Here is a 20008-nt window from a genome sequence, read left to right on the forward strand (position 1 = left end):
ACAGCACGTAAGAGGGCCATAAGCAACTTATTTTGGAAAAGGCTGCGGTAAAAAAATTAGATACGTTTGAGGCATTTGCCTCAGACTTTAACTAGAACAATATTGGACGATCCACTGCGAACAGGCACGTTTCTGCCACCCCCTCAGTGATTAGAACAACTTCCTCCAGCAGCCTAAGTCCATACTTCAGCAGCTGTGTCAGTATTTTGTGTTCAAACCGGTCAAAAACTTTCCAGTATATAATGCAGTTTCATCAAAACCACAACTTCCCCGGTGGACGAGATCAGTTTTTGATAACGTTTGTGTTGAAAAGTACTTGGCTCAGGCACACAGCTATTAATGCAGCTAGTAAAAACAGAGCATGGTAGGGCACAGCCTTTCTACAAAATTTAGATGATACAGCCCAGCGCTAGTCGTACTAAAGCATAGACACAAAGCAATGCTACGGGAAACCAGGGCTGGGGAATTCCAGAAGTTTTGGTTAAGCCAGGGAGGGACCTGTTGGAACGGGTCCAGAGGAGGCCACGAAGGTAGGTCAGAGGGCTGGAGCACCTCTCCTGTGAGGACAGGCTGAGAGAGTTGGGGTTGTTCAGCCTGGAGAAGAGAAGGCTCCAGGCAGACCTTATAGCGGCCTTCCAGTACCTGAAGGGGGCCTACAGGAAGGATGGGAAGGGGACCCGTTATCAGGGAGTGGAGCGATGAGAGGTAATGGTTTTAAACTGGAAGAGGGGAGATTTAGATTGGATATCAGAAATTCTTTACTGTGAGGGTGGTGAGGCACTGGAACAGGTTGCCCAGAGAAGCTGTGGATGCCCCATCCCTGGAAGTGTTCAAGGCCAGGCTGGATGGGGCTTTGAGCAGCCTGGTCTAGCAGGAGGTGTCCCTGCCCATGGCAGGGGGGTTGGAACTAGATGATCTTTAAGGTCCCTTCCAACTCTAAGCCTCCTATGATTCTGCGATGGCTGGAGTGAAATCTCTGCCCCTTTCAGTCCCGGGCTCAAGAATTGCCAGATTCATCTGCTGGCATTTTCTTAGCCCTAGCAGCACACAGAAAGACGTTGTCCCACCACAGCCCAACCTTTGGGTAGCAGCTTGCACTGGATCCTGCCCCAGCGCCACAGCACTGCGCCGGCCTGCAATGGAAGCAGCTGGGCACACGTGACACTTAACAACAGCCTTTTGGTGCCTCTGGCCTTCCCAAGAAAGGTACTGTAAAAGGTCTCGCCAAATGTTTCAGTTGTTTTACTTTCAAAGAACCAAACCAAAACTGTAAATGTGAAATGATTGGTTTTAACTCAACATCTGACCCAAAACAGTCTGTGCTCGGTGAAGAGCCACCACTCCATGGAGCGACAGCACTGCAGATACAGTGATACCGCCCTCCTAAGCTGGCTCCAGTTCATATCCCTGTAGTTCAACAACTACCGTAGTCAAAATGGCACTTTCTTAGCCAGGCGTCTTTGGCTTAATATAACCAATAGTGCCATTATTTATTTTTTTCCCAATGTATTTCCTTCCTGCTCGTTATTTCCAGCCTACTGTACACATTGAAGCCTAGTTGCAATTTCAGAGGAATTAACAAAGCCTGTAATTTTGAGGGGGAAAAAAAAAAAAAAGCATCTCTGGAGTGAATGAAGGTGTTTCTAAAGATCCAACATGTCAGTGGTGGCTTTTCTTCCTGCAATATGCCTCATCTGACCTGGATGTGATGGTGTTACAGTCATAGAGACATTTATTTATTTAATATTTTTTTTTAAACTTTCATTGCATGCACTTTCCTTGGCACTTAAAAGTCAATGTTTTAAAAAAAAAAAAAAACAAAACAGAGGGGCGTAGGTGGTTAAATGTGGATGTGTGTATGGAAATACGTTCTTGAAACACAATCATGGGACACTGTAGAAGAAATCAGGGATGCAATCGTACCATGGTGAGATGGTCTGCAACAAGCTTATGCTTGTGGATCTTGCATCTTAAATACTTAATAAAGTATTTAAGTATGTAAGTATTGTTCTGTTTTAGGACACCACAGACAAAAAGGTGTTAAAAGGTGAAAATAAGGTCAAGTGTAAACTGTGTCTGGGGTTTAAATAAAGAGGGGTATTCCAACGTTGCAGGAAGGGCACCAGGTAAATAACTTTCTGAATCAAATGGAATGTGAAAGAAGAAAAAAAAAAAAAAAAAAGAGAGGGACAGGGTCATTTAAAGGTTAAGCTGCTGAAGCTCAGAGCCAGCATTGCGTTGTCATCTCGTACCCACCTCTAGATTTTTGTCACAATGCCTGGTAACTATGTAAACCGCTGTTTTTATATGATCTGAACAACTTCCCTGGGCTTTCCTTGTAAAGCAAAGCACTTGTTTACCCCACAGGGACAGGACGCCTTGGCTACCGCCTGATGATATAGAAAGTTTACAGTCTGTTCATAAAATTATGTTTTGATTTCTCGTTTCTTTATAAACTGGCCTGGTTATAATAGACCATTAATAAAAATGCCGTGATATTTGAAAAGTATGAGTGGGCCATTTCCTTTCTTTGCAGTAGAAGTAAAGAAAGTCGGACACAGAGGCGACTGCGTAGTTAGCAGTGCGGGGAAAAAAAGAAATAAAACAGAGAGAATATTTGAGAGAGATGTTTTAGACTGTTTGTGTTCTTCAGGAAATAACCGGCACCAGATAAAGTATTTGTAAGCAGAATGAAAACGAGCCGGAGGATTTGCATAAGTGTATTTCCACCTTTCAAAGAAATTAATGCCCTCAGTGACTTCATGATTAGTGAAATTGTCCTCAAAACACCAAGAATTGGCTCTGAAGCAGATGCACATTAGGGCCAGGTACTTGCTCCATTTTAAAATATTCCAACTTGTACTTTGCATCGGTATCACACAGCCATAATCTTCTCCAGCTCTTTCACATTTGACACCGGTACCCGCCAACAGCCACTCTGGGACCCGCCAACAGGCAGGTTGCACTTCCGAGCAAACAGCGTGTGGAAAAGGCCGGGAGTCAGCTCATCCGCCTGGAGGTGGCTACGCAGCCAAGCCCACAGGATAAAATTCCCCTCAGCATCAAGAGAGAGGAACAGGATCTCCGAGATGCATTTCCCATGATCTCATTTTGCACGTAACAGCTTAAAGAGAGACAAGTTTTCGCCACAAACGTACGTTTCTCCACCGGGATTAGGAGAGTTTGATGAGCGACGCGGTCCTCACCATTAGGCACCCAAAACCCCCGTCCTGTTTTCTGTCCCACTCTTCCGCTCTGAATTCTAATTTTTTTTTTTTTTCCTGAAACACTTTCAATATTCCAGCCCATTCTGAATACAACAAGGTCACGCTGTAAGAAAGGTACCTCTCAAACACAGCAAGATTTCCAAATCTGATAAAAAGCCGTTGATTTCAATACGCATTTATTCCCATCTGTATCTGCTTAAAAGTAAAGATTCTGAAAATGTGTTTTCGGAGGGGGCAGGGACTGTTAAGTCAGCCAGTGGCCTTTGTGCTCTAATTATTGTCACGAACGCCGCTGCTACAAATAGCACTGCAAGTTCAGCAGAGTCATGAGTCACAGGCACCTACGGACTCTAATAAAGCACGGGCAGGGAGCCAGCGAGGCTGACGTGCCTACAAGCCGGGTCGCCGGCCCAGAAAGCCATGCCGGCTTACACAGAAGTTTTGACATCCCGGGTGGTTTCCGGCAGCTCCGAAAAGCAAAAGAATCGATGGGGAAAAGCGAGATGGTGAAGTGATGGGAACGCTGCTCAACGCAGGCACCAACTTCACGGAGGGAACTGCCTCCAAGCAGCCTCCACAAGGGCCGCGACAGTCACCCAGACGCGATACGGGCCTGCCTCCGCCAGAAGCGTTACCAATGGTGGCCCTGGAGCAAAAGGTCTGGCAAAAACGTTCCTAGAACGTCCTACGGAAACTTCTGGAGGGAACTCCAAGCCCAATTATTTGCACCTCTGCACCAGCAGAGAATCACCGGAGATGGAGGGATTGTACCAGCTTGTACATCTCTCTGCTTCTACCCGCTGCAGAATCACGGTGGAAGCCTGATACAGCAGCACACCATTACCATACGAAGTCACCTTCCCATCTAATAAAAGAAAACTACCAACTATAAAATCTTTTAAAAGCTAATTTATTTATCTTGAAAGGAGATAAATTGATTAGTTGTATAAAATATTATTGTACATTTGATGTAAAGCCTTCAGTCTTGAACAAAAAAAAAAAAAAAAATTACATTGTCACAGGAAAGAGATACTGAACCTGCTGAGGTACGGGACTCTAACGTCACCCCTCTGGCCAAAGGAGCATGGAAGAACTTCAATGGCTGTAACAGAGCTTACTGTCAGCATACCCCAATGTTAACATATATTCTGTTTGTAAAACTGCAAAAAGTAGCTGAAAAATTTCATAAAAATGGGTGATTTTAAAGCAGGACTTCATTTATTTACTTACATCTTCATCCACTGGAAGTAAAACTTGTGCTTTCCTTAACTGACTATTATCGTTGCAAGAAAAATTCTAGTATCCGAATCAGGAACTTAAAAACACCTAAGCTGGAAAAAGTTTTGGGGTTTGGGGGTTTGTTTTACTAGTTGTAACAGTTCACAAGGTGACTATGAAATTCTGCCTTTTCAGTAAAATAAGGCAGACTGATTTTCCCCACCGCGGGCTCATCGAGTTCAGCTTTTGTGCCGCCGCTGCGTGAGGGCAACGGGAGATGGTGCCCTGTGCCTTTTAGAGACCAGGTTTCTCTTACCTGGAACCCAACCGGAGCCACTCCGCTTTCAGCTGCAGGGAAGAGGTTTGGTGCCCGTTTCTCAAGCTATTTGGCTTGGCTGTAGTTAGTTGGGTGAAAATTTAAAGTCGTCAAGAAAATTCGACATCATTAGAATTTTGAAATCTTATGTGTACCAGGTGGGATGTTGGTTTGGCATTCTTTTTTTTTTTTTTTTAAATAATTGAGATTTTTCCAAGATAAGAAAGTGCACCTCAGGTACTCTGCACATGGGAAGAAGCTTCAGCTTCAGGGAAGATTCCCCGTGGGATTCATATTCCATGAAATTCCAACTGATGGACAGTGTAAATGCCCTCCGAAATTACACCGGGGTGAGAACTGGGGAAGGAAAACTACAAAACGCTAAGTACTGGTTTCAGTAGTTACGGCTACACAACGAGTTCACTTTGAACTCAGGTTGTACGTCTAATGCGAGGCCCTGACCCACATTAGAAGGTCTAATTAGGTCTATGACTGCCATGCAGTTTAAGTTAATGGGAAATTGATGCGCTAATTATACAGAGACAAAAATCTTTGCAGTATCTGGCCCCTCATTTTCAAAATTTGCAAGTAATGAACACCTAAAAACTGAAATCTAAGAAACAAAATTAGTGCATTTCAAGTCATTCTAGCTAATGTTTTGTCTTCAGACAGAAAAATCCAATCCAAGGAGACTGAACTGGCTTAAATCATTAATGGTGCAATAGGAAACTAAGACACCTTCCAAGTCTATTTTTAAAATCCTCAAAAAAATATATATAAATTAAGTTCAGTAGCTTACATTGTATATATGCTACATCATAAGGCAAAGTATCATGAAAAAACATTTAAAAATTTAAAAAGTCCAAATGCTTTCAACTAGCAGTTTCAGAATAAAAAGCAACTAAAAAAGCAACTCAGTTAATGAAGGCTGTAAAACCAAAAGCAATATCAGAGGGTCCGCAGCGCAGCCCCTGCTCCTGAGAAGAATCTCACTTTTCTTCGCTGGCTGAGGTATCGTTTCCATCATTCAGTTTCTGCTTTTGCATTCGTGTTCGAGTAGATGCTAAAAAGAAAACAAACAAAAAGCAAACCAAGAATGAAATTCAATTGTTTTCTTCAGAATTACTTCCGACGTGATTGTTTATTGTAAAAATTTGTAACGGCACAAGGCATAGAAGTACATGACTCAAAACCAACCCCTCATTCAAAAATGAACACTTAATTCCGAGTTGCTTCAGCAATTCTTGCTCAATCTCACACATCTTAAGAAATTCACTCCACTCAATTCTGGTGGCGTCTGTACCCTCACTTTGCCGGTTTCCATCCTGAGGGCGGGCAGATGGACCGCGTCACATGGGGGTCTCATCTCGCCGCCAGGCAGATGCTGGGGGCTGAGCAGCGCCCGCATCCCGGCGCCGGCCTGCCCAGGAGATGCCTTTTCCCCCAGTGACACGCGCTAACACAACCGGACCTGAGACACAACATCCCTTCTTCACCTCTGCCGCAAGGAAACGCTGCAGCGTTCTCCCTGCCCTAAAATAAACGAGAGGTGCCTGGATCCGTACTCATACCTATCTTGATGAGCAAACGCTTGCCAGGGAAGAGTTTTTAATGGGCAAATCAGCTGAGCTCCAGAGCTGAGCTTCCACCAGAGAGTGAGAACGCCCGGTCAGACCAAGTGTGCTCCTTTCTCGGGAGTGGAAAACACAACTCAGATGCGGGGATGGGGCCGTTTTGCCTATCATGAGCCAGATTTGAGTTTCAATTTGAAAAAACAGAAAAGTGATCCCATAAAATCTGAAAGAAATGCTGATCCACGGTAGAAGAAAAAGCCGCCTCAGGCATTTTAGTATAAAAGACAGAAAAGCAACATACAAAGTTACATACAATTTTCCTGTGTATATTATTTTCCTTGACTATACTGTAATCACCTAAAAAGGTGTTCTGGTCAACTAAAAGCTGCTGCTAATTACTAGTGATTTCGCTCTGCAAGCTCTCAGCTAAGGGTCTGTCGTTACAGCAAACGGGGAAGCCTTGGCAAGCATTTCATTCCATTTCAAGAATTCTAATGTTTAGGAAGAATGTGTCATGCTCATTTTCTTATTCACGTGTAATATAGCATCTTCTATGCTGCTGTGCCGTTTAACATCCTCAAAAAGGCTTTTCAGGATTTCCATTTTATAATCTGCATTTTCAAGATTAAACAGAGCAAGTACAAAAATACTAAGCAAGTTACCCAAATGACATCAGAGTTGAGCAATGTTTTTATCTGAGTGGGCACAAACCGTTTTACCCAAGGCACTCACCGCTGTGCAGTTAATGAAAAAAAGTAATACTCACTCATTTCTGCAAGCTTCTGTTGGAACTTGGACTCCTGGGGTAGGTGTTTGCTGCAGAGAGAAAGCATACAATTAAGTGGAATTTAAAAAAAAAATAAACCCTTTTTTATCCTCATGACCTAACTTTAAATCAAGGTTAGTTCATTTCACCGCTATCGCCTTCTCTTACAAAGATACAAACTCTCTTTTTGTCCACACTAAACTCAAGAGGTGTTTCATTTCTATGTTTTCATGATTTCGCATGTCTAAAAAATTTGGAGTTTGTTTTTTAAAAGACTAACTAAAGACAACAGCATGGTTTAGACCTCAGCAGAAGCACCGGGCTGCTGGATGTATTGGCACTGAATAAATCCTTCCTTCTGACATCAAAACATCTAACTGAGAAGTATTACGCTATCCTCTCTCATTTCATGTATTTACTGAAGCTCAGGAATTAACAGAAGTTAGGATGTCAGGATGAAGTTAGGATGAAAGGCCCTAAGATCCAAATACATGTAAGATTCCCAAAAAGCCAAGAACAATCTCTCACCTTCCATCAGCTTCGTCTTGCCCTTCTATATCAAAGCGCAGCCTCTTCAGTGGCTTAGGAGCGGCGCTTACTTCTGCGCTGCGTTTTAGCTGGCCATCACTGTTGCCCACCATCTGGTTTATCTTTTGAAACTTTTCAGAAGCCTGCAATTGCAAGAAAATAAGGAAAGAATTGCCAATAAATCCTCAAACTACTCAAACTTTCCAAATTATCCACTAAAAATTAGGAGTTCTAAAACTCTGCAGTTTTTCAAAGCAACTAAAATAAAATGCAAGACACTTTAAAAGTGAAGTCTGGGTATTTGAAAGGAGTTAAGAGGACACCCCTGTAATCTTTGCACTTACAGATTCCATAATATACCACATTAAATGAGACACACTCAACTGGCCGATTCTACAGGTGTCAGCAAGCTACCCCCATTCCTCCAGAAGTTACACGCATTCAAGAGCGGACATCAAAAAATGTGAAAACTCACCCCAAATGATTCACCAATCGACACCAAAATTCTGCCAAATGAAGAAGAGAAGTACTTAAGATTAATCTACATTTAACAATGATAGAAGCATCCACTAATTTGCACCGTTCAGCACCAAACATTAACAAAGTCTCTTTCTCTCTCTGCATTAACAGTGCAAACCCATACCGCGCTTTACTGTGCTGAGACCGCTCATGTTTCTATTTGGGCCAGTGAATGCTGAATCGCCAAGTCAACCCTACCATACAGAGAGAAAAATAAACCCTCTTGAAAGAATCAGAAGCCCCCGAAGTCCATCCCTTATCATCAGGAAGACATTTCAGTGCTGGGTACCCAGATAATCATCCTTTCATCACTACCTTTAGGCGTTTGCTAATCAAAACCATGCAAGACCTCAACCTAAAATACGCAATAATATTTTAACTTTTGTACACAGTGGGCCAGGTGCAATGGGACCTGCTTGATCCTAGTTTGAAAAACCCACTGGAGACCTGCACGTTTGCTGTCATCCTCATCTGCTAGGAACCAGCGACCAACAGTTTGAAACGTTCTGCTCAGTCAACAAAATCCTCTGATGCATTTTGTTCCAAAAAAGTATTTTCTCTTTAAACAACTCTACAAAGCTCATCTGTGTTTTTCAGGATTGTGATCCAAAGTCAAAGCCAACAACATTTAAGCAACGACGTCTGAAAACCCCTCTTGGATGCGATTATTCTAAAAAAAAGAGACCCAAACTCCTTGATCACACTGACTCAACTGAAACAGAAGAGAGCTCAAAGGTGAATAAAGATTCCAAATACATTAACCAGAAAAGGTATAATAACCACAGACTACTGACAAACTAGACTGTGCGGTTTTCTAATTTGCTTCCACTAAAATCTCCAAAATACCTTTAATTTAGTCAAAGAAATGCTCGTCAACAACCTACCTAGACCTTGGAGTCATCTTTGTGGGTGACTGAAACCCATCGGAGAATTTGTATGGGCTTTTCAAGGGTGAGATGTAGATGTTGTTGCCAGCAGGGACGCGCCGAGGAGAGTTGGAAAACTGGTAAGGGCTGCGAGGCATGTGTGGGATAGGTGACAGAGTGGGAGGCTATAGAAATAATAAAATAATCATAAGATTTTATTGTCTATATACTCCACTTCTATTAAATGATTAATACTGAACGCAACCAGCAGCTTACCCTGTTGGAGGCATACTGCAAAATGTTTGTTTTCAGCTTCTGCATAAACACTAAGTTGTAGAAGACTATAATGGAGTCATACTGCTCATCCCTGATAAGAACACGTTTGAAAGTCTACAGAGGGTGAGAAAATCAGACACAGTAAAAAAAAAAAAAAAAAACAACAACAACAACAGATGACAATTTTACATTTGACAAACTCAAAGCCATTCAAAAAAATCCGTGTTAGATAAGATGGCATGTGTATCACACGCAAGCCATTGTAACTACTATTTAGAACTGTTTTAAATTATTTCTTTTTTCCAAAACATCTGTGAACATCAGTAGAGGCACCTTACTTAATTAAATGGCAAAGCCCCTTTGTGCAAATGCAGTTTTACAACATTTTTCCAAATTTAAGCTCCATTTCTTTTCACGCGTACAATTGCCAAAAAAAAGGCTTTGCTACTGTGCACGCCTTGCAAGGCTAAAAAAAAAAAAAAAAAAAAAAAAAAAAAAGGAAATCATTACCAACCTGATGTGGATTAAATAGTTCTTTAGGCGTGGAAACAGAAGTCTAGAGTCTAGCCAAGATGCACAAATACACTATGAGAAATTCAGCTACTAAAAGGATGCCTACGGTTCAATTAACTGTTTGACTGTTTGATTTTCTGTTGATTTATTTAACATTTTGTGCAAAGATTTAAGTACAGTAAGGCCTTTACAAAGAACGGGATGACTTAGTGTCAGAATTAAGCCTGCAACTTTAATCCATATATACCCTGCTTGATATATAACCGTACATATCTATTTGATATTTTATTTCTATTGAAAGCTTCTACAGAAAGTTACCTGCTTATCGCCCCATAACGCTGAGTTAAGGTAACTCTTAAAAGAGCTTGGGTTGTCTTTGAAAATCTTATTAGCACTGGACCTGAATCTTCAAATAGAATCATAACCCATCATGTAGTAGCTCTAAGTAAAAAAGTGGAACGACATTTGCTTTCTGAGGAAAGTCACCAAATTATTTGTGCGAGATGTTTAAAGAGACATTTAGCATTAGAGACAGTTTTGTCCTCCACAAAACTGAGATACAGTGAAGCAGTTTTTTTCTCTGTGTTCAAGCGTACCTTGTTTTTGGTTTAGAGGAACAGAGAGAAACAATTAGCTTATAATGTTTTTATGGAAGGATAACATTAAAGAATTTCCATACCTCTTGATTTGTGTTGGGAAGCTCCTTGTATGCTGAAACTATTATTTTAAATCTGAGATCTACATTCTTTACTTTGCATATGCCATACATGGAACACATCATGATCTGTTAAAGAAACAAGACAAGACAACTAGAAACGCAGCAAATGAATTCAGCTTCTTCATTTCAAGTTCAGAAATCAATTGATGAGCTTCGTACTACTGACGGTGCTCTGTAAACTAGCACGCAACTCAACTTCATGAGGACTTCCCACAACACAAGTCAACTACTGTTCCCTCCACTTCTGTATGACAATCAACTAATTGGAGCTGATAGTATCTTCTCAAACTCATTTCACGTGCTGCAATTTTAGGGCAGAATAACAAAACATTTATCAGCCACACATGTTGTCTTCCCAAAGAAAAAAAATCAGTATTTTCTTATGCAAATTATTAGAAAACTTGGGGTGTCTTCATTATTTTGAAAATAGCCGTAAATGGTATTTGAAGATTCCATAGTAAGTGCGTACCAGTACTTAAAAAAAAATGAGATCATAGACTTCACTCTAATTTAGTTTCTCCTTTGAGTGATCAATAAAGAAATAATTCCTAATGGCTAAAAAAAAAAAAAAAAAGTATAAGGAACATTTTGTTCAAGAGAGTCTTCTTAAACTTTAAAAAACTTTTTTGTTAATGTTACCTGGTCCAAGTGCCTGTCTCTCATAAGTTCATACTCATTTTGCAGCGTGTGCTGGAAGAGGGTCCAGATCAAGGGTTCCAGGTCAGGATGTTCAGAGAGAAGCCGAAAGAACAAGGTACGTAGTCGAAGATAGGCCAGTAGATACACTTCAGAAACAGAGAAGAAAAGTAAACTGAAATCGTAATAATAGGAGTATACAAGATAAAAGGAACATGATGGAGGATGGACAGCAATTGAACGTTCACCACCTCCCACTACAAGGAGCATGAGCCATCACAGGAAGGTAGCAGAAACCAGGTTCAAAATAAATGGAAGATTCTACATACAACAGGCAGTGGAGAGACACAGAAGTCCCCACCAAACAATGCTGCTCACGTATGTCTATTTCAGTTCAAAAAGAGTCTGAACAAGCATTTGGAACATGAATCTACTGAGAGTTACTAAGCCCAGGAAAAACCCCAAGGTGGATAAAGTCAAAACTTGGGAAAGCATTCAAGGGAAGCACCATATATGCTTGCCCAGTTTTTAAGCTTCCCATGACACCTATTTATGCGCACTGCTGGAAAAAGGATGCCACGATAGAAGAACCCTCCATCTGAGTCCATATGGCCATTCTTACAATCAGTAGGTAAGTTTTCAGTTCGCACTTGCAGTGTGTTGAGTGCATGCATTAACCCGCTGGCACTGTTTTACTGTTTCTCAGGAGACAGATGAGGGTTTGCACAGTGTTTAGCACAGATACTATTACAATCTTTTAAGAAACGTTGAGCTCCAGAACGCCAAAAATGTTAAATAACCAGAGGTAACTTTGCAATCTCAGCATATACAGAAGCAACAAACCTTTTTTGTAGAACAGAGAGAGGGAGGTAGATTTCTGTGGTTTCTGTGTTTGGGGGTTCGCAGATGGCTGAGCATCTGGGGTGGAAGTAGCACTTGGAGAAGGTCCAGATGCTTTCCTCTTAGGAGATCTCACAGGAGAAAGGTAACTGGAGATTCAACATACATTAAGCACTTAACATCACAGGATAAAGGAACAAATTTTTAGGCATAATATTGCAGGAACTCTTCCCTCATTAGAAGAAATTAATTGCTACTGTAACCTGCTATTCCTGTATCAGGAACTAAAAATTCAAGTTATTGATTAAAAACCTGATAAAAGGACTTACTTATTCCCAGGCAAGTAATATAACAGTTTGCAATTACAAGTTTGATAGGGCTTGGAAAAAAAAATGATTTCAAAATTTGATTTAGCTAAATTTACATGTATAATAAGCAGCAGCAAACACAACAGTTCAGCGTAACCTAAGTACCAAGCTTAACAAGTAGGAAAACAGAATACAAGTGGATTTAAATATTAAGGGCAACGTTAACTTCACATTTTACTAGACCTCAAGCACACACGTCACTTACAGGTCTGCTGCAGTGTGATTATGTTGGAGAGGCAGATTGAGAGTGGAAGTGGGCTCGGGCTGATCGCTTTGGCCTTCTCGTTCTTTTGACTGCTTGATAAGATCAAACAGAGGTGACCCCTAGAAAAAGGACAGTAACAGTACATTTTGCTGAGAACAGACAACCACACTGGATAGATTTTGTTCCTTCTTCTCTAAAAACGACCCCCAAAATATGATGCTAACCAGAAGATTAATGCTTTGAAATAGTTCAAAACACTCATGTTTTGCCAGATAAATTTTAACCGTTTAACTGACAAATTTTAACTATTAAATACACCACTTTTTCTCTTTTAATAGCAGTTCACTAGATATAGGCCAACTGCAAAGTTGAGACATATTTGTATTCTGAAGTCTCTTATTACTTCCTACTAAATAGCCATTCCTGAAAAGAAGAGCAAACAACAGAAGAAAATACATAAAAGGTCACATTTCCAAAAAAAACCCTCAAAATCTTGTCGGTGACTGAAAGTTACCGCTCTACCTAGTGTCAATCCACGTCTGCTACAACATCCACCCATTATTTTACATATGATAATACACAAAACATGGTTATAACTCATCTGACTGCACTGGGGACTATTTCAGCCTCTGCAGTATCACGTTCCAGAGCTGCCTCTGACAAGAGTTATCGTCACTCTGGATGCATTACGTCTCTGCCCTTGTGCGCAAAAACAAAAACCATTTTGATTGTAGGTCAATTACCAGTACTTTAGGCAGTGAAGCTGGAATAAGCCTGAACCTACCACGAGGTGATGCAGAGAGGATGTAAGTGGAACGGAGATAGTTCTGGCTGGAGCAACATTAGTACTACTGCTGACATTAGTAATAACAGCAGGCTTGCAGAAACAAAAATCTCATGTACAGAGTAGAATTGTGCTGAGGCAGCAAGGCTGCCTGGGAAAACATTTTGGCACTGTATTTATAACTAATTTTGAAAACACAGGGTGGCCGCCTTCTGGGTTTTTTTTTTTTTTTTTTTTTCTTTAAACAGGAGAATCACCCTTGAGCACAACGTTGCCTTGCAACAGTGCAGCATCAGAACTCCAGAAGGAACAGAAGAACATCTGATTAGCAAACACCTGCCTTCTCGGGTGGAAAGCAGTGTCCATAGGACTGGGAATGAAGTGGGCAAAACCAAACATCCAGCCTTTTCCTCCAAATGATCTCTCCCAAAAGACAGCAGTAAAATCAATCAGCTCAACACTTTGTACATAATGCATCGTCCAATTGTCCGAGGTCTCTTTGATCCTAGAAATGCATGTTGCTAATATTAAAATATGACGGCACAGATGACAAATCTGGAGCTACAACAACAAATGGGAGCACAGCACACATGGAAAGCAAGCTGCATCACCTGGCTAAGGCAATAAGAAAAGGCCGAGTAAAACTAGGCTAGATTTACTAGAATCAAAACTAGCATTGATACTTTCCTCATTTAGCCTTACTTCTAAAAATAAAAAAGAACGCTTTTCTTGTGAAGTGCATCAACTAAAAATTCAGAGTAACAAGACGAGCGTGAGTCGAGATTTACAGTTTTTCACATTATGTAATTTTTAAATTATGATTTTGGCAATACTGGAGCTGTTCCATCCACAGCAGAAAAACATCGGTTACTGATTCATAACCACATAGTTATTTCTCCACTATTTCTCAACCAGATCAGCTCTTGGGCTGGTTTGCATCATCTTTCCCTGGACTTAGGAGTGCATGCACTTCTCATTTGCTTCTTTCAGCTCTTTGCTGGAAGTGCAGATGCATGACCTTCTCCATTTCTTATTCTTACAGCCACTTGGCCTCTTCCTTTTTATTGTTCCCATCAGTGTTTCACCACGCTCTGAAGGCTGCAAGTTTCTTTCTCACAGCAATCACTAATTCATTGCTGAAACATCTTTTGATTCCTTGACTAAGAGTGAATCCTGCTTCCTTCATTTCACATTTTAGCTATTAATGCCTGGGAAAGAAGAGTTCTTAATGAAGCATCGGTAGGAGGAAAAGGGGTTTGATAAAGTGGAATGAGAGGTCAAGAAACAGAAGCAAAAGTTACTATTTTTGAAGTTGGCACCTGAGACCAGCAGTTCCAGGTCCTCTCTCAACCCTGCTCCAATTTTCACTACAGAGAGTGTGATTTCATTAGACAAGGTGAGGCGACACAGTAGCTTTCTACCTGCAGAAGGGACCTGCCTACTTTTGCATCATTTTCACTCCTCCTCTTCTCCTTGCCAGCCTTGACAATCAGCCAACCTCCAAGTAAGTCAGCTTGATGCACTAAACCAGCAGAAAGTTAACAGAAAAAGCAAAACCAGATTTAAGACAGCTCTGCAGAGAACCACAAGCAGAGCCAGAACAAGCAAAAGTCATGGCAGCAAGACCACGGAGGTTGGGAGCAAAGCAGGAAAAGAGCTGAAAACAGAGAGTACGAGATGTCCTGCATTTACTGACGACAACCCGTTCAATCCCTACAGGAATTTATGAAACCTACTGCTGCTTTCCATCAGTTAGATGAACCACAGTTAGCAAGAGAATACTCTTTGTGTAGAAACATCTTCTTATGTAGACTGAGCAGCAAGATGCTGCCAGTCCAATACGTCTTTTTTGGCTCCCTCAAATACCAATTGACGCTGCGGTTAAAAATGTGTCAAGACAAACAGGGTGTTGTCACCCATCTGGCCCCCAGCAGCTCAGACCAGCCAGCACCAGTGATGGTGGGATGTGTGAAAACACTGACTCAACACAAGCCCTTCGGCAAACCACGGTCACGTTGCCTACCCCGACGGCAGCAGCTTTGTTAGCGCTGCAGTTGCATGAGCAGGAGAAGTTTATTTAATTTTCACACCTGGTGAAATTTACGGTGGGTGTTCCGCCAATCAAAATTTCCACCTTAGAGCTGAGGACTTTAGATGAAGCCCTCTGTGCTCTCTCCCGGGGGACACCTACCACTCTCGCTGGTAGCTTTCCAAATATACAGACATGGACTGGAGAAGAGAAGTAGGTGCTACACTGACGAGACTGGTGCCTCACCAAAAAAGCAAAACCCAAACCAAACAAACAAAAAAACCAAGCAAAACCAAGTATGCCATAATGTAGAAATATACAAAGATGAGTTTTCTTAAATCCATCTACTCTCCACACTGCAAAATTGGTGGGTTTAATTACAACCTTGCCTCCTTTCTTCATATTTAAACACGAAAGAGACTTCTGTTTAATGAATCTGAAGTGCAATCTGCAGCTTGCAGGGAGTTTTCAAGCTTATCAGGGCAAACTCTGGTTGGTTTTAGTCCCACTACTTGGTATTCAACAATCTACCTCTCGCTTGAATGAGCAAAATATAATGTCATTAACCAGACAATTACCAGTCCTCTAAGTAATAGTCACAAAATAACTTTAACCCCCAGGTCCAGCTTTATCAAATAGGAATGTTTATCAGTAACTTTTTTCTAAAGCCACGTTATTCACACTATCTTTTACAAATTGTATATTGCTTTTTAAAGCTTTTAAGCAGCACTTCAGGTCAACAGGTCACCTCCAATGCATTCCTTTCACAAGAAAGGAGTTTTGCAGTTTTGACTTTAAATTAAAGCTCAGTAAGTGATTAATGTTATTAGATGCAGCCACAGAATAAATTTTGCTAAGTGAAATGCTGCTTTTCATTTGAGACTTTCCTGTGATGGCTAGAGACACTCCATTTTATTAGCGCGAAAAGGAAGAAAGCAAATAATGCATAAAATTTTTCTGGGTCAAAGAGCCACTGGCATCAGAACGAAGAATAAGACTGAAGTTTGACTCGGTCCCCTCTCACACTACCCAGGGCTAACTGTAACACTGCAACACTAAACTCTGGGAACTAAGTGGGGGTTCATTAAGTGAGGCTCTGCAGGATACTTCCCTGCAGTAAAACCTGCATCGTGAGCATCTGCGGTGATTTTCCCCTCAATCTGAAAGCTCCTTTTACGGACAAAACAGGCAGAACTTCTTGTTGGCTAATCTTTATTTGGCTATGGTGAAACTAGAGGACACACAGGTGCTTCCCAGCTTCCTGAGCTTCACATCACCTTTGTCCCAACAACATGTTTAACTGGACTTTGGTTTCCATGAAAAGATTAAACAAAAGACCTAAATCCTTAGATACGGGGAACAGCTACCCTGGGGTTTGGGTGTCCTCCACTGACTACAGAGGAAGTCCCCAAGCAGCTTTACTATCAGCAGTGCCAAGCTCCCCTGGGGTTGTTTTGGGGTTTTTCTTTGGTTTTTTTGTTGTTGGTTTTGTGTTTTGGTTTTTTTGTTTGGTTTTTTTTTTTTTAAATAATCAAGACAACCTCAAATTATTGAATCAGTCAATACAATACATAACATTAAGAAATGTTCTCCTTCATAATATGCTAAAAGTGGCTGTGATTTTGCAAGGCAAACCAAAGCCTATTTAGAATTGACAGCTTTGGAATGGAAGTCAAGGACTGGATTGGAGCAAGCTATTTGCAGCCCTCTTTCCCATGACAGAATTTCACACCCAGAAAGCTGACTTTTGCTTGCAATTGTGTTTTCAGAAGCTTCACGTCACAATTAGTATTCAGAATTATGAAATAATTTAGGCCTGCCAAAACAAAAATACACTTCACGCAGTCTAAATTTAAACGGTATTTACCATGAGAAAACAAGATTAAGGACCATGTTTTAATTTCATGCATATGAGTTGTGTTATATAAATTAAGGGCTTGTTCTTACAAAATTTATAAAGAAAAACATTAACAACTGCAGTGTTAATGGTATAATTCATATAAGAATACTGGCAGATCTGCTTTTAACTCCTTAGAGCAAATTTATGTTTAATACAAGCCCTATTCCTACCGTACTCATCTCTAGCATTGAAGATCAAGTAATATTCTCATTAAGCTTTGTGAGGATCTCCTTTTATCTAAGTGCATAATATGCAGAGAGGAGAAAAAAAAAGGCAGAAAAGAAACAGTGACTGTTAATTAGCTCTGGTCATTTAAAAGCGGTATTTTGACACGCTTTTCCTCCTCACACAAAAGGCTTAGAAAGTAATAAACTACGGAGGAAGTGACAAGCACACGCTGATACACATACAAATCATGGAAACCTTGGTTTCTTTAAGTCCTTGTCCAAAGCACATGAAGTGGCTGACCTGAAAATGGGTGTCCTAGCCTCAAGCCTGTTCCGAATTTTCAAGTTCAGTTCTCTCATGTTCCAGTTTCTTACAAAATTTTTAAAAAAATAAAACAGTTACTGCACCAGCAAAAGGTATAACTGCTTCTGGTCTGGCACGTAGGACCCATTGTGGTAATGTGGAACAGATTCAGGCAGTCTCTCGTGAATGTAGATACTTATTTATACGAAATCAAGCATCTCTAATGGGAGAAACTGAGATTTCCTACCAAAAGCTATTTGAAGGCCTAGCGAAAAAGGAGTTCAAATCTCTCCAGTCGGAGGAAGAGAGCCAGGTCACCACAGCCCACAGCTTGGGTAGCTTTAAATGATGCTACAAATCCATTCTCTTTACAGTTTTGCAATAATCTAGGCTTCCTCAAAAGCCGCTGGAGAGACCTCACATCTTGGTTGAATTCAGACATTATTTCAGAATAATCAACACCACAATTTTCAACCCCTCCACTCCCAAAATTGCTCTTCACCAGCTGATTTTATATTAACCAACACCCCGTGTTTTACAGGGTCTCTCAGCCACAGTCCCTGAGATCACCTCAATGCAGGATACAAAAGCGTCATCAAGATATGCTTCCTAGCAACGGGGAAGGATGCATGTGAAAACAGCCACCAAACTTCTGAGGCCCACCACACGCGTGGCTTCCCCAGAAATTACAGGAAGGTGTGGGGAGAGATGAAAAAACACTCAACACAGCAAGACAAACAGTTGACAGGAACGGTGAGATATTTGGGCTGATAGCTGCTTTTAAAAACAGCAAAGTCGAGCTAAATTAAAAAATGAAACAAATTCAAAGACGACCCAGGGATTCCAGTAACTTCCTTTTTTTTCCCTCCCTGAAGTTTTTAAATTTTAACCATAAAGATGATAGCCCTTCTGTGTTAACATAGTGACTAATACTATTGGTATGCTCAAAAAATATTACAAAGACTGATGATAACACTCTGCAAATAGGGAAACTACTGACACAGCTATTGCTTTGTAGCTCTGCAAACCAATCACCAGTTGAATATTGAAGAGAAAAATGAACCGTGGTCATCGAGACTGCTCCTATTTGCCAACCCTGTAAGACTAACTTTTAAAAAAAATCGCTTTGATAGGAGTTTTGAAAGATAGTCTACAAGCAGAACCACATTTTTATTCAACTATTTTGTTTAAACTACTCCGGATGACCCTGGGAAGACTGCTACTACACGGCTTGCAGCAGGCTCTTGCATCACTTTCTTCAGCAGTTTTTCAGCTCAAGACTCACACACAACTTAGTGCCTTTTATAAAGAAAAAGAAAGGCTCACTGAGTAACTATGGAGTTAATAGTCAGCACGTTAAAGCCTCAACTACACAAATACTCCAAGTCAGTACAAGCCAGTATTCCATCAAAAGACACAGTCCCAAACTTCTCCATCAACCTGCTCCACCCTCCCCCCAACCCCTCTTTGTGTCAGCAGAGCTGGAGATCTGGTCCAGGGACCTGTGGTTTTGTTGTTGTTACAGAAATGACCAGCTGGATGATGACATGAGGCACCGCCTTCCACCAGGGCGGTCAAAGGGAAGTCATGCCTCACAAATTCCCAGGTTTCTCCTCTAAAGTGGTCAATGCATCTTTGAATGGGGTGATCCTGCAGAAGATCTCCAGATCTTCAGATGAGAGGCTCTGACAGGCTCCTTCAGGTAAGGCTCTTTAAAGAAAAGTGCTGCCATAGGGCAGCTGGGAATGCAGCTACTGGCTAAATGACAGATACTGAAAGTAAGAATAAATGGTCAATTTTCACAGTGGAGAGATGTTATTAGTGAAGTCTCATGCTCTCTGATGGGACTGCTGCTGCTTAACATTCACAAATGACAAGTAAATGTGCCAGGGACAGGAAAGAGAAGGCAACCAGAAGCACATAATTATTCAGTTTTAGGAAAAGCAAACTCATTGCAAAAAGACCTCGTGACTTTAAATGACTGGATGACAAAATTGCTGTAATAATCAATGATGATAAAAGCAAAAATAAAAAGCTCCACGCTCAAAAGTCAACACTTAAAGAATTACTAGCAGAGTAATAAAACAGAGTAATCATTATGCCAGTATACTAGCCCATGGATTATGAGAGTCACCAAACTAAGTTATCAGGCAATAGGACTGAAAGCCAAAATCAACTAGTTTTGGACACAGCCCGAGTGTTCAGCTGTGGAAGTAATGGCTACAAAACATTGTGAATGGGGAAAAATACACAT

General features: G+C 41.0%; 1 protein-coding gene across 2 annotated transcripts in view; it reads right to left on the reverse strand.

Moving 5' to 3' along the window:
- Positions 1-4121: 4121 nt before the first annotated feature.
- The window catches only part of RB1 (RB transcriptional corepressor 1), an 83797-nt gene continuing 67910 nt past the window's right edge, over positions 4122-20008 (reverse strand). For both annotated transcript variants that reach the window (XM_063334288.1, XM_063334296.1), the window contains 10 exons: positions 12571-12689; positions 12001-12146; positions 11161-11306; positions 10483-10587; positions 9291-9404; positions 9033-9199; positions 8105-8135; positions 7630-7772; positions 7102-7151; positions 4122-5824 (listed from right to left, as the gene is read on the reverse strand). In XM_063334288.1, the coding sequence (XP_063190358.1) occupies positions 5751-5824; positions 7102-7151; positions 7630-7772; positions 8105-8135; positions 9033-9199; positions 9291-9404; positions 10483-10587; positions 11161-11306; positions 12001-12146; positions 12571-12689 (1095 nt within the window). In that variant the 3' untranslated portion in view covers positions 4122-5750. The remainder of the gene's footprint in view (positions 5825-7101; positions 7152-7629; positions 7773-8104; positions 8136-9032; positions 9200-9290; positions 9405-10482; positions 10588-11160; positions 11307-12000; positions 12147-12570; positions 12690-20008) is intronic.

This window comes from Chroicocephalus ridibundus, chromosome 1 (assembly GCF_963924245.1).
Source record: "Chroicocephalus ridibundus chromosome 1, bChrRid1.1, whole genome shotgun sequence".
Classification (NCBI taxonomy): Eukaryota; Metazoa; Chordata; class Aves; order Charadriiformes; family Laridae; genus Chroicocephalus; species Chroicocephalus ridibundus.